At 57.3% G+C, this 13,504-nt stretch overlaps 3 protein-coding genes and 1 non-coding gene across 4 annotated transcripts; 3 read left to right on the forward strand and 1 right to left on the reverse strand.

The window, feature by feature from the left end:
* Positions 1–4,177: 4,177 nt before the first annotated feature.
* D7B24_005096 (uncharacterized protein) lies at positions 4,178–6,226 on the forward strand (the record flags this gene model as incomplete). Its single annotated transcript, XM_028639258.1, has 1 exon — positions 4,178–6,226. One exon carries the CDS (start codon positions 4,178–4,180, stop codon positions 6,224–6,226), a length of 2,049 nt encoding a protein of 682 aa, XP_028496300.1.
* A 1,703-nt stretch (positions 6,227–7,929) lies between these two features.
* Positions 7,930–9,688, reverse strand: D7B24_005097 (uncharacterized protein; the record flags this gene model as incomplete). Its single annotated transcript, XM_028639259.1, has 3 exons — positions 7,930–8,574; positions 8,628–9,313; positions 9,373–9,688. The coding sequence occupies 3 exons, from the start codon at positions 9,686–9,688 to the stop codon at positions 7,930–7,932; spliced, it is 1,647 nt and encodes a 548-aa protein (XP_028496301.1).
* A 592-nt stretch (positions 9,689–10,280) lies between these two features.
* D7B24_005098 lies at positions 10,281–10,364 on the forward strand. The gene has a single exon. It is a non-coding gene; the product is annotated as a tRNA-Ala (tRNA).
* A 298-nt stretch (positions 10,365–10,662) lies between these two features.
* Positions 10,663–12,574, forward strand: D7B24_005099 (uncharacterized protein; the record flags this gene model as incomplete). Its single annotated transcript, XM_028639260.1, has 4 exons — positions 10,663–10,932; positions 11,004–11,183; positions 11,293–12,186; positions 12,461–12,574. The coding sequence occupies 4 exons, from the start codon at positions 10,663–10,665 to the stop codon at positions 12,572–12,574; spliced, it is 1,458 nt and encodes a 485-aa protein (XP_028496302.1).
* Positions 12,575–13,504: the final 930 nt, after the last annotated feature.

A 13,504-nucleotide genomic window follows, 5' to 3' on the forward strand; every position in this document is an offset into this window, starting at 1 on the left:
CTAAAGCCGATGCTTCACGTGGAGGGTGAAAATGGTCACAGGTCAGTCAGGTCGTTGTGGGCTCGTCTTGCGTTGAGTCATCTTTCCAGCCCGCTTGCTGTGGGAAGACGTTCATTGGCCCGGTGTCGATAGATCTTCCCCTCGAGGCTAGCAAGGTCGCCAGCACAGCGCTGGAACGACTCGGACAATCCATGGGCCACGCACTCAGTGCCGAGGTCGGGTTTCCCAAGCTTTCTTCCAGCGAGAATTGCATCATGTCCGCGAGCAACATTAAACCGGACCTCTGCCGCCGTGGCGCAAGATCCGAGGCGTCGTCAAGAGACGGTGATAGGAATGCCTGCATCATCTCGAATCACTATTGTCGTCGAACAGGACGGCGGCCAATCAGACGCTGACGCGGAGCGGAGCGGGGCTGGTTCGGCGAGCGTGACATGGCGACAGTTCCGAGCTGCAAAATTCCTGCAGCTTCCTTGCTGTGAGGCCTTCACATCCGCTCTCGCTTGGGTTGGGCGCTGGCGGGTCTCAGTCAAGCGGTGGAGTCATACTGCCAGCGATGGCGGGCAGCTCGACACGCATCGTTTCAATGAGAAGGGCAGGAGGCCTGGTATCGTGCTGGGGCGTTGCTCCGTGAGCCGGAAGCAGTTCGAGGGTTTCGCAAGTGCCTGGGCGATGGCACAAGCGCCCGGCGAATGAGTCAAAAATGGCATTTTGCCCAAGTGATGACCATGGGAAAGACTCCGGCTCTCCGTGTGGCTGACGATGCGCCTTCAGTGGGTGAAGCGGATACCGCCAGTGGGGAGGCTTGAGGGAGGGGTGGTGCACGCCCGATCGCCTGCGTTTCGGGAGTTGCTGTTGCCAGTCAAGCCAGTGTAAGATCCCCCGCCAGTCTCTCCTCTCTCACTGCCTTGGGAAAGGAAGGCGGCGACGGTGCCAGCATAACGCCGTGAGAAGAATGTTTTGCCGCAGTTCAACAGGGATGGCTGCGTCAGAGCCCTTTTCCTAGACGCCTTGGGACATGCACCTTGGCATCATCGGCTCAGCCATCAGCTTCCCCGCCAAAAACGAGTGCAGGTCGTTCGTCAGGCATCGCCGCACATTCGCAACGCAGACCCAGCCTCGGCGGTCACGTTGATTCACACGAGAGGCGGAGTGCTTCGTAAGGCCTTGATGGGCCCACGCCGATCCATCATCGTCGTCAGGATATCGGGCATGAAGAAGCACGTTGAGCGTCTTTCAACGTGCAGCTGTGTGACACCGATCATTGCTTGCTATGATTCCGTACTCCGAAAAAACGAACCAATGTCCGGCGTCATTGTTCCCAAGATTGCCTGGAAGGCCCCTTTCGTGGCGAGATGGATACGATGGATGAAAGTGACGGCCGTCTTGGCCCAGAAAGGCAAGGTGTTCTTACCAATACGGCGTAATTGGAGGATTGGAAAGCGTCTCCTTTCATTGGCAGCAGCCGGACCATCCGGTCGTGGTTGGCACACCTCGTCGAACAATGGCACTAGAGAGCAGGTAGTCGTGGAGGTGGGTGGCCTGGCATGGCTCGACCGGGTGGCCCAGCTTGCCCAGGTGGGTGGCCTGCGAGCCTGGCCACGTATCGGCGAGTCGATTAGACTAGGTAGTCCTGGCCAGTGTCACGCATCGTCTCTAGGCAACAAGATGCTCGTGCTGCGGGATACATGTAGATGCTGCATTCAAGAAGAAGGCTGGCGTTTGATAGTAGAGTAGGCCTATCGACCGCAAGACATTAGGGGGCTCGAAGTCCAAGATAGACATGGCCCTGCCACGACCGTGAGGCTTGGCTTGGTGACTACAGTATACAGGCCGGACTGGCGGACTGCCCGAAGCGTGCAGCCGATGGCATGAGATGCGAGCCGTCGGACTCGTCGCGGATGGGCTCGGATGTCTCGAGTCCCCATGGCGCCTCAAGACGGGACGGGACCCGAAGCCGGTCCTTTCAGCACAGAATGTAAGAACAACTGAGCAGGTTTGAAAGGAGACGAGTCACTGGACCTTGTCACGATGAACGATACAGGGCCGACTGCCTGTTTGCCCTTCCAAAAGTCAGTGGAAAAGAGTCAGAACTGTACAGACGTGACTGTCATCTGGAGATGGAGGTACTGTGGGATCGAAATGGGCTTGCCGACAGCAACAGGACTGGGCGCAAGGGGCCAGGCGCCAGAGTGTGGCAGAAGGGGACAAGGGGAAAGGGCGAAGGGGGGGGGGGGACAGGAGCATGTCTGCAGCTGCGACTACTCGTCAACCACTCCTGTGTCGAGTGGTGTGCAAGGTGGATCAAACTATGGAGCACAATCTGCAAGTGTGAGCTGGACAGCCAATGGAATGGCGCTCAAGACCGGCCACGCTTTCCCACCCATCCTGTCCCCTCCCCTCCCCCCTCGCCTTGGAGGTGTGTCGCTGTCAAGAGCAGTTGCCAGTGCCCGCGAAGCACCTGCAACCCGAAACTGTTGCAGCCATGGTAAGTCGATGCCTTAGGATAGCGCCCTTCAAAACGAGTCAACCACCCACCCACGCGTGATGGATTTGCCTGCTGTCTCGTCCCCTCCCTTTTCCTCTTCATCGATCACAGCCGCCGCCATGTTCGATTCCAAGATCTAGGTCGATAGCGACTTGTTGAAGTCTGCACATCGGAGTCCTTTTTCTTCTCCTTCTCTCAACAGAGGTCAAGAGGAACAACGGACATCTCCACTCCTGCCTTTTGTTTGCCTATTCCGTCCCTCCATCTCTCTCCTCTCTGTCACGTCACTTGTGTTCCGAACACAGTCACAGGCGCAGACACAGTCACCCGGTCACGTTATACCTGCCCACTTCTCTCGCGAGCTGGCCCAGAACAACACGACTTGACACCAAAACCCGACGACTTGACACGGCACAGCCCAAGCAACTCTCGGTGCATCCTTCGCAGCGGCATTCACTTGTTCCTTGCGAAAATCCCGAGACTCACCTGTCCAGTCCTTGTCATCCACAGCCACTCATTGCCTGACGCAACTCACCGCGTTGAGCCGAAACCGACACGACAAGACAACGACACCCCAGGCCGGGTTCTCCGTGGTCTTTTTTCTTCGCCTCGCCCAGGCTCTCCCCCTCCGCCACTCCAGGATTGGAAGCTTGGCGCCTTGCCTCGCCCCCCCTCCAAAGTGCAATCAGACGACGCTTGCACTGTTTCTTTCATCCCCAGCGCTTTGACCAGGCACAGCATCATCTCTTAGTCACACCCTCCTTCCCTCATTCGCCCCCTTTGGTTTTCCGTCACTCTCCGCGATCGCACCTCTCGCCACCCCACACCACTCCCTGCCAGCTCGCTCCCAGCTGTCACTTTCGTCTCGTTGCCGGCAATTCTCGGAGTTGGCTGCCTGACCCCTTTGCCACTCGATTCGACCCCCCGGGAAAGAGTCATCCAACACCTCACTGGGCCAGCCTAAGGCCCGAGACCCCAACAGTTGGACAACCCCCCCCAGGCTCCGACTTCGTCACACGCCTACCCAGCTGGCCTTGTCGCCATTTGCCTTCCGCCTTCGCCCCTCTGGCCACGTTAAGCAAAGCACGCGGCCGACAAAAGGAAGAGTCACATCTCGACTCACCTGCTCAGATAAAGTCGCGCTTGCAACCATCAGCCACACCCTGATCGTGACTTGCATATACGCCGCTCAACATCGTTGTCGCCCTCCACCTCCAGCCCTCCATCGTCGACATCCTCAGCATCACCACTCCTCCACCAACACTCTCACCCCTCCGCCTCTGATCATATGGTCTCTCTGCAGTAGCACCCATATAATCAGCCCTCTCTCCTTCAACCCGCTTTAAGGTTTTTGGGGAATCGCCAGTCATGCTGTTTGACACCACTATTTTCACCACTCCAGTCGTCCGCCTCGTCTCTTCCGGTTTGATTCTCCGTGTCTCGTCTGCCACAGACTCTCGCGTCTAAAGCTTTCGCTCCATACCAACTCGTCTTGGATCCTGCAGCTGCATTCACGCGCTACTGCAAGACCCGCATCCCCCCCTCGGTATTACGACACACGGCAACCACGGTTTCAAATCGGTCGAACGCTTGACGACGACTGGAAGTGCTGCTTGCGCTCAAACATTACTAGTCTTCTTCGAATCCGACCTCAACGCTCCCCTCCCACCCCCGCGCTCACCTCGATCGAAAATGAAGTGCTTCGATAATGATTCGTCGGCCTTCATGACCTCTTCCTCCTACCTCAACAACCCATACAGCTCCTCCCTCGACTCCGCCTCGTCCGCTCGGGTCTGGTCTGCGGCGTCGTCGCAGTCCTCCACCGATACTTCCCCCAACACCTCTTCCGACTCGGACTCATGCGACGCGTATCCTGCCACACGCCGCTCCGTCGCATGCGACCAAGCACCGCTTGCTATTCCGGCCGAGTTGCGCCAGAACCCCCGGCGATCCAACGGCTCCGATTCCAGAGCACCCCCCGCACTCGTCCGCCAAAGCGACCGCAAAGTCAACTTTGTGGACACACTTGTTGGTAAGCTACCGTCACTGATCATGATCGTCTACGTCCCATGCTTAGACTTTGTGTCAATTCCAGATTCCTCTACACAGATCGTCGAAGCCATCTGGCCACTTTCGTCGGTCATCTGCCACAATGATATCGGCGGCAAGGCCGTTCTGCCCCTGCGCACCTTCATCCAGGAGACGCTCCGCAGATCGCGCACCAGCTACTCCACGCTCCAAGTCGCCCTGTACTATCTCATCCTGATCAAGCCCCACGTCCCAAAGCACGATTTTACCATGGAACAGCCGGACGACCGTCATGAGTGTCGTGCTCTTCAATGCGGCCGCCGCATGTTTCTCGCTGCTCTGATTCTCGCCTCCAAGTATCTTCAAGACCGCAACTATTCCGCCCGTGCCTGGAGCAAAATCTCCGGTCTCGCAACAAACGAGATCAATCAGAACGAGTTGGCTTTCATCTTTGCCGTCAACTGGGAGCTTCACATCACCGATGACGTTTTCCAGCGCTGGACCGATATCGTCCTGAAGTACACGCCTCCATCCCCGCCACCCCCAGGCTCACCTTCCGGACCTCTCTATGCCCAGCAGAGCGCCAACTGGAAGAAGGTCATTCTGCTCCTGAACCCTGGCCTCGACAATGTCGGCGGACTCTTCCCTGCGGCATCGCTCAAGCTCAAGTCGCGACAGCATGCGGTGCCTTCGGGTGGCAACCTGCCTTCTACCCCATGCGACGCACCGATCCAAGGCCAAACGGCCACGGGCTCTGCTGATGCGACCCCGACTCCTCGATCCTACGTCGCCCCCCACACGATGGAGCCCGTGCCCGCTTCCACGTATACGCCTGGCCGCCATGTCCCTGCGCTTGGTCTCCTGCCCACGCCTCGCATGACCCCCCAACTGGCTGGACAAAGCACTCCTGCCGTGAGTGCTGCGTCTTGTCTCCTGGGCAGGGGCTCGGCGATGGGTCTGGCCATGGCTCAAGCCTCCAACGCCTGCGCAGCTCAGAGCCTCGACAGGTGGCAAGTCCCCGTCACTTCCTCTCCGCACGTTGCTCTCCCCGTCCGCCGCACTTCCTTGGCCATCTCGGTGTCCACTGCTTCATCTCCCGAATCCATGGTGTCTGATTCTTCTCGGACCTCACGCTCGTCTTCCATATCCTCTGCATCGTCGCTCGCTAGCGCGCCAGCCCAGAAAATGGGCGTTTCGGCGCGATTCCGCAGCGCGAAGCTAAGTTGTGAGAGACTGGGTCCGAGGCCAGCAATCACATCTGTTCCGGAGGATTTTGAAGACAACTACCTGCCGTCCTCGCAGGAGTCCTACAACGGCCCTGTCGGCAAGCTCGAGGGCATGGCACTGGAGGGTATGAGCTGCAGTTCGGAAAATGATGCTGCCAGGGCTCTGCAGGCACTTCAAGGCTATCAATACCCTGCGGTCGCGACGCCCGTCGGATGCTTGTCGCGCAAGCGAAGCAGGGACCTTCTTGAGAAATCCTCGCTCCAGGAAAATGTCCGCGAGATGCTGGCTCGTTCGGAGCTCACTTGGTCAAACTCACTGAGCAGACCTCATACGGGCATGGTCCCTGAGGCATCGGTGGAACGCGGGTCTCCGAGGAAGCGCGTGTGCTGCGCTACCGAAGCAGCCCGCAGTTCGGTTGCCACGAACTCGTATTTCGCTCTCGGTGGCTACCGCGGCCCCGGCATGTGGGAGGGCATCCTCAACTAAAACAAAAAAAAATCAGGTTGGTTTGTCTCCAATGTCATGGACTTGCCAGCTTTTTTTTTCTTGGTTCGCACACCACAACTTGATACACCTGGTGTACAATGTCTTTGCTTTTTTTTTGTACCGAACGAACTCGGGCAGGAATGGAAAGGAGCATATGATACCCCCTCCTTGACAAAGTCCGACCGAAGCTCATCGACGACTTGCATGGCGTCAGAGGCAGGACAAAACGCGGTAATTATGCATATTCAGGAGCCGGGAACATGGTAGGCGGCGGTGTGGTGGTTTCAGCATGCATGTCGCTCTCGCTTCTGTACGATCACAAGGGGAGAAGAAAGAGGGAGTAATTCTTGTTTTTCGTTTTTGTTTCTTGTTGGTTTTACGGTGACGGAGCTACGGTGGTGGAGGCAAATGAAATGAAGCTATGTATAGTGCTGCGAGACGAAACTCTTCGAACGGCATGAAGCTGGAGAAGGGACAGCGAGTCGGCCCTGGAGGTTCTTTTCCCGAAACGGCGGACGCTCCAGGGCAAGCGACCTGCGTGTTACGCATGACACGCCTGAGGCCGTTGAAAAGCGACAATTGGCAGAGGCAACTCTGGCAATCATCAACCAGCAAAAACGCAATGATGCTGTGCGGACCTAGGGAAAGACAAAACACTGATAACGAGCAGAGAGACAACAGCCATGACGCGGCTGCATTTGTGCACGAGCGATGAAGCTATAGTCGAGAGATGTATAGCTAGCCTTGGCAACCAATTCATACGCACGACGCAGACCACCTGCGCTATCCACACCGAAATCTGAGATGAGATGATCACTTAAGTGCTGCTTTCTGCAACAAAATGCTTTGACGAGTACCAGATGAGGGCCTGGGCATATCACGATATATCACGGTCTCGCGAGTTGGGCATAAGTTGGGTATGAGGGGCTTGGACCAGCTATCATCCTACCTCAGCCCCCTTTCCTGTGTTCGGCATGGTGCCTTGTCCTTGTGACTCACACCGATATAATAGGCATGACACATCCAATAGCACTTCACCTCACTCCTCATAGTGTGGCGTCTCGTATAAAACGGGCCTTGACAGTTGCTTCGATTCGGAGCTATCGATTGTGCGTGTCTGCGAAGCGCTTCACCAGTGAAGCGCGTCACCCACAGGCTCGAGACGTGCTGGCCACAGGGTCGATATCACCCGCAGACGAGAGGATGCGTGAATCGAGAACTGTACCTTTCTGTCCCCTCAATTTCTTCCGACTCCGTCTTGCACCACTCGGCTAGGAGGAGGCCTGGAGCTGACTGGATGGTTGACTTGGCGCAGGCTTCCAATTCGCACCTGACCGTTCACCGTTTGTCAAGACGGGAAGTCAGACAGGAGACTTTAGATGGCTGACTGAGTGCTACAGGGAGTGGAAAATGCTGCATTGCGCACACGTTGAGGGTACTGACTTGGAACTAAGCGCAGAATTATCGAGGCTGTCGATTTGGTCACTCATAGCAACCCATCGTGACCACTCACGGTATCAGAGCATCATCAGCCACCACGTGGGGAAGCGTTTGCCATCGAAGAACCTGAAGCGGAAACCTATGACGGGCAATCCTGCCTATTCGATAACATGCCAACAGGCAATGTCGGTTCAGCCTCGCTTGGCTCATCTTCCTTGACAAATGACACACCGTGTCGTGACACGTTCCCACACCCTGCTCTGTTATTCGGTCAGGGAGTAGAATTGAACTTCTGCGATCATGGTCCTCGCTGGGATGGTCACGCAGATGGGGAACCCGCCATAGTCTGGATCCTCGTTGGGCATCAGTGCCATTTGTCCGCTCCTCGTCTCATCTCCGTTAAGCACCCGCGCCGTCCTGAGCTGACCCGTCGCCTCGTTGACAACCTTCTTCTCCTCGAATCGCAAGATTCCGGTGAATACGCTGTCCTCGGCCACAGCCTTGGCCGACACCTGGAAACCCCAGCCAATGAGCAGAAACTTGCCACCGCCGCGATGAATGACCATGCCGGCGCCGGGGCCAGGTCTGCCGAAGACGAAGGCCCGTTCAATAGTGATGTGGAATCCGCCCCATGTGCGGCGTACAAGGGGGCTCGTGTCTTTTGCAGTTGGGACTGAGGGGACCTCGTCGAAGAAAAAGCCAACCGAGGTGTCCCTTCGACGCTGAGCGTCAAGCACAATGACCGAAGTCGACTTGAGGAGGCCAAAATGCTTGGTGAAGGGGTTCGTGCCAGGCTCGAGCGTGTCGATGCCAAAAGGCGAAACACCCATGGCAGCGAAAGTACCGTAGGCGGCCCAGATACGGCGCGCCCCGTAGTCGTCTCGCCGCTGCTCAGGTATGAAGAGGGGCTGGTTCGGTGGCGATACTTTTCGCACGAGCTTGCGTAGTCGGTGAGGTAGACGTCGGGTGCAATGAAGTCGAGGCGAGGCGCAAACTTGATCCAAACGTCCAACACGTTGGAGCACGCACCGCCTGGTGGATAGTCGCCGGGGGAACCGCCTCCACCAACGACGATGGGAAAATCGTTGTCCGAATCCTCGCCGGCATAGTTCAGCCACACGTTTGTGTATAGGGGTATGTCATACTCGGCCTTGCCGGCCGCTGCCACGTCGTTGAGATACTTGGCGTAGTGGTATGCCATGAAGAGCTCATCCGTACGTGGGCTGGTGCCAAAGATGGTTTCCCAGTTGCCGTCTTCCGGCACTGATTCGGGGTCAAAGTGGCTCAGGTTTGTCTTCTTCATGTCCGCGTGCAGGTTGTCCCAGTCCGAAACGAGATGTTGGACAAGATCCTGGGGAACAGCCTTGCTGAAGGCCTCGTTGGCGACGTCAGATCCGTCCCTCGAGTCGCCGAGCAGGCCTGTCTCGTTCTCGACCTGGACCATGATGACGGTCGAGTGGGCCTCATCAAACGCTTTCAAGTGAGACATCAACGTCCCGAAGGCCCTGGCGTCCGCCTGGCGCACTTCGGGGTGGAAGATGGAAACGACATCAGCTGTGCATAGGCGTCCACCGGCCTTCCTCAGCTTGGCGCGGGGGAAGCGCCTTGCATTCGTCTTGACCCATCCGGGGGTGTACGTGGAGAGGCCTTCGGGCACGTGGTGTAAGTAGCACTCTCTGCAAGCGAAACAAGGACCGGCTACGCACCGTTTTTGAACGAACCAAACCACAGCAGGATCAAATGCAGACCGTGCTTGCGGGCACCTTCGATCACTCTGTCCAGCTCCGCAAAGTCAAAACGGTCCTCTTCGGGCTCGATATCTTCCCATGCCACGCAGCCCAGCAGCGTATTGACGTTCGCATCAACCATCTGCTGCCAGACAGTGCTCATGTACTCGGCGGAGGTGAGCGAAGAATTTTGCAGCTCGCCCCCTCGTATGAGAAAGGGCTTTCCCTTGACGATGAGCTGCTTCGACCATTCCGTATCAACAAGATGCGGTGTCTGCAGGTTGTTGGTAGCCATGTTGGCGATGTGATGGAAATCTGGGACCCAGGCGGAGGTTGCTGGATATCCGCGAGAGCGACCTGCCAACGACTAGTGACGGACCTCGGAAACAACTGCAACGAGACTCCTCAAGCTATATGAACAAAAAAGGGCCGTCTGACGTCCGAACGGACACACGGAGGCTCGGACGCTTGTGGTCGATCGGTGGTCACCCCGCGCGAGCTCGGGGCTCCATGCCGTGTCATTGGCTGGCACGCTGTTCTTCGCCAGGTCCGTCATCAACTGAACGTAGACCTGCGGACGGCGGCTGTTGAGCCCGTATTTGCAGCTCATGCGCTCCAATCACATGGTTTGTGTGCTTGCGTGTTCCTGGCAACGCATGCTCAGCGAGCCGTGGCAGGCTGCAATAAGCCTCGAACAGGCGAGTCGCAGATTGGACGTCGTGTGCTGCTGACATCTGGAACATGGCCTACAGTTGAAGGACAGCAACATGAGTGGAAAGCCCCACGAATGTGTAGTCGTCCTACAGAAGCGAAGTGTTATGGTAATGCTGTAAATCAGATTCCCGATGAGATGATAGTCTCTCGCTCCATACGCAACTTCCCATACAGGGGTCGTGGCGCAGTGGTAGCGCGTCTGTTTTGCATTCAATCGAATTTACAGAAGGTCCCGTGTTCAATCCGCGGCGGCTCCACTTTTGCCATTTCTCGACAGCTTCGCAACAGGGCTTAAGCTGTAATGTCACTGCCCGCTGTTCATTGCTTTTGCATGTTCAGTTCTAGCAATGGCCGAGACGCCAACGTGAGCTAGGAGTGCAGTACCATACATACTCTTTCGGTTCGCGTCGACTTGTCCTGGCATTGGCATCTAGCCGGTAACGCCGACCCGACAGGTCAACGGGGCGAGGTACCCGGAAATCAGTCTCCGTGCCCACCCACGCATCGGGCTTTCTCATCCATATCATAAACGCCATCACATCCCCTGGAAGCATCATGCCAGACCCTCATCTCGACATCACGGCCTCGCTCCCCGCTTGGAACCGTTTGAACAATGTCGAACTCATCGATGTCATTCCGAAGGAGATCCCCCAAAGTGGCTTCGGGTTCGTTGCCGACCGCGCTCTGAGCCGCGCCGAGGAGGCCCTGGACTCGCCAGCATTGGCAAGGATCCCACGTGGACTGGTCTTGTCCAAAGAAGCCGTCGACGATCACGCCAAGGTCGATGGACACTTCCGAGTCCTGCTGGACGCCGTGGGCCGCAAGGTGCGTTGCGCGAACCCCGGTCCCCGCGACTCGTCACTGGCTTTGGCAATCCGGCTGATATAGGGCTGCAGTCCACCAGAGGAGACGCTTGTCTGTTCCTCCTGGTGCAGAAGGTCTTGGCCGCTCATCCGCAGTCCGGCGTCGTTTCAACACCATGGACAGAGTACGCCAAGTTCTTGCCCCGTGAAGTCCCCGTCCCGACCATGTGGTCGGAGCAGGAGCGGGATTTCCTTCAGGGGACGTCTTTAGAGGTAGGTGGTGAACGAATCCCTTTTCTCGTAGCCACTTGATCACGCACGACCTCGTCCTCCTTTCGCCCTGATCTGTCTAGCCGACCAAACATCCTCTGACCCGCTCCAGCTTGCCGTGAGCGCGAAGATCCAGGCTCTGACCAACGAGTTTGAGGCCCTGCGAGAGAAATCGTCCGATCTCCCCTTCTGGAACGCCATCTTCTGGGACAAGAACAATGTCAGCTTGGCCGATTGGTTCCTCGTCGATGCATGGTACCGCTCGCGCAGCCTCGAGCTGCCCGGCGCCGGCGTGTCCATGGTCCCGGTCCTCGACCTGGCGAACCACGCCCCCACGCCCAACGCCTACTACGAGGAGAGCGCGAGGCGCGAGGGCGACGTTGAGCTGCTGCTGCGGCCCGGCAGCACGCTCGCTGCGGGGGATGAGGTGACCATATCGTACGGCGCGGGGAAATCCGGGGCAGAGATGCTCTTCAGCTACGGCTTCATCGACCCCGCACGATCCACGGACACCGTCGCCTTACCGCTGGCGCCCCTGGAGGACGACCCTCTGGGCAAGGCAAAGGTCCACATCTTTGACGGGCCGAGGACTGTCGAGCTCACCCGGACGAGCGGCGGTGCCGTGACGTGGAAGAGCCCGTTCGCGTGGCTCGCGTGTCTCAACGAAGAGGACGGCCTGGCGTTCGCGATCCTGCAGGACGTCGGAGGAGGTCGGGACCTAGGGGTCTTCTGGCAGGACAACGATGTGACGGCGCGGGCAGACGATTGGGAGACACTTGTCCGTGACCATCCGCAGTACAAGATCTTCAGACTACGCGTCGTGGCCGTCCTCGAGGACCGCGTGGCTTCGCAGCTCGAACGCATGCAGACGATGGAGCTTGACCCCCGCGACGCACCACCAGGCGAGTCACACAGCATTCACACTGGGTGTCTTGATGCCGCCACAACTCTGAGGGAACAAGAGGCTAGTGTTTTGCAGGCGGCTGCGCGAGCCCTCGAAGTAGAGGTACGTCCTGTTGCTTCTTTTCCCTCCCCCGCATCTTCCCTGGCCGGCATCGGTTCCATTTGCCTTCAGCGTCCTGCTGCGCAAATACATACCGCTGCGATGGTCTTTTTCTCGTGTCAGACGTATCACTGTCTTTCTGATATTCCCCCACTGTTCCTCGCACCGATCCTGTCAAAGCTCGTCCTGGCCTCTTTTGCCCGCCCTGTGACAAGAGGATCAGGATGAGAAAAGTTTTGTCGCAGTGATTGGACCGCCACAAGCTGACAGTACACAGAGAGGCGAGCTCCTCGCTGACGATTCGGTACTGGCGTATCTCGGATCGATGGAGATTTCCCAAAACGAACAAGTGGAAGAAACGGCGTCCAATGACAGCGACGACTTCAGTTGATGGACGGAACGCCATGTGCACGGGACGATCACGGGCATACTCGCTTCGCCCCCCAAATAGAGGCTGAAATCTGGAGCGGCGAGGGCATTTGCGCCGTGGCTTCCGGAATGCCAACATCAGTCTGGGTTCTGGAGTGGCATGATGCGTCTCGGATAGGGTGGAAGCTTCCCTGGCGGGATGGTGATGGGGACTGGGGTCCCCAGGCAGCCCTGCTTCCGTTCAATCGCACGGTATTCTGACTACTCCTGGATGACTCTCTGGCGGCGAGTCATGGTGTACTGGATGACCGTCTCCTGGTGATGGAGAGGCCTGAGATAGTTGCACAATACGTCTGTCTATTCGATATCCTTTCACACCGAGATCCAAGCCGTCAAAACTATCAAGCTTCTTCACGCACAGCTTTCTGGTTTCTTCCGCGTGTGGCAATGACTCCTTACTGACGTTTTTCGTAGATCATTGCTGGGGCGCCGCCTAGCTCCTTATTTGCCCAAAATTTGCCAAGGAGATCATGTTGCATCGCGTGTTCAGTTCGGGGAACGATGTGCGGGGAACCCTACTGACCTGAAGAGGCCACTCTAGCACTTTGGCACTCTCACCGCACACAGTCACAACTTTTGGCGATCGTGCCCATTCCGGTCAGCAAGCATTGTAGGAAACGAATTTCGAGTAAAGTCCTCAGACGCATTGTTGCACCATGTTGTAAATCAATGAAGCTAGAACAATATTCGAAGAACAGTAGAAAGGCGTGACCAAGCTGTTCTCGGGCAGCAGCTGAGATTCACCTCTTCGGTTCCGTGGAAGATTGGCTTCTGTGGCGCACTGGGGGATCAATCCGCCTCGAACATGGTGGCAGCCCATGCTCTTAGCGCCAGCCCCGGAAGATTCGTTTGGAAGCATCGCTGCACCTCGATACTTGACCCCCTCAGAATG

The sequence above is a fragment of the Verticillium nonalfalfae genome (assembly GCF_003724135.2).
Source record: "Verticillium nonalfalfae strain VnAa140/NRRL 66861 chromosome Unknown scaffold_30, whole genome shotgun sequence".
NCBI classification, from domain to species: domain Eukaryota; kingdom Fungi; phylum Ascomycota; class Sordariomycetes; order Glomerellales; family Plectosphaerellaceae; genus Verticillium; species Verticillium nonalfalfae.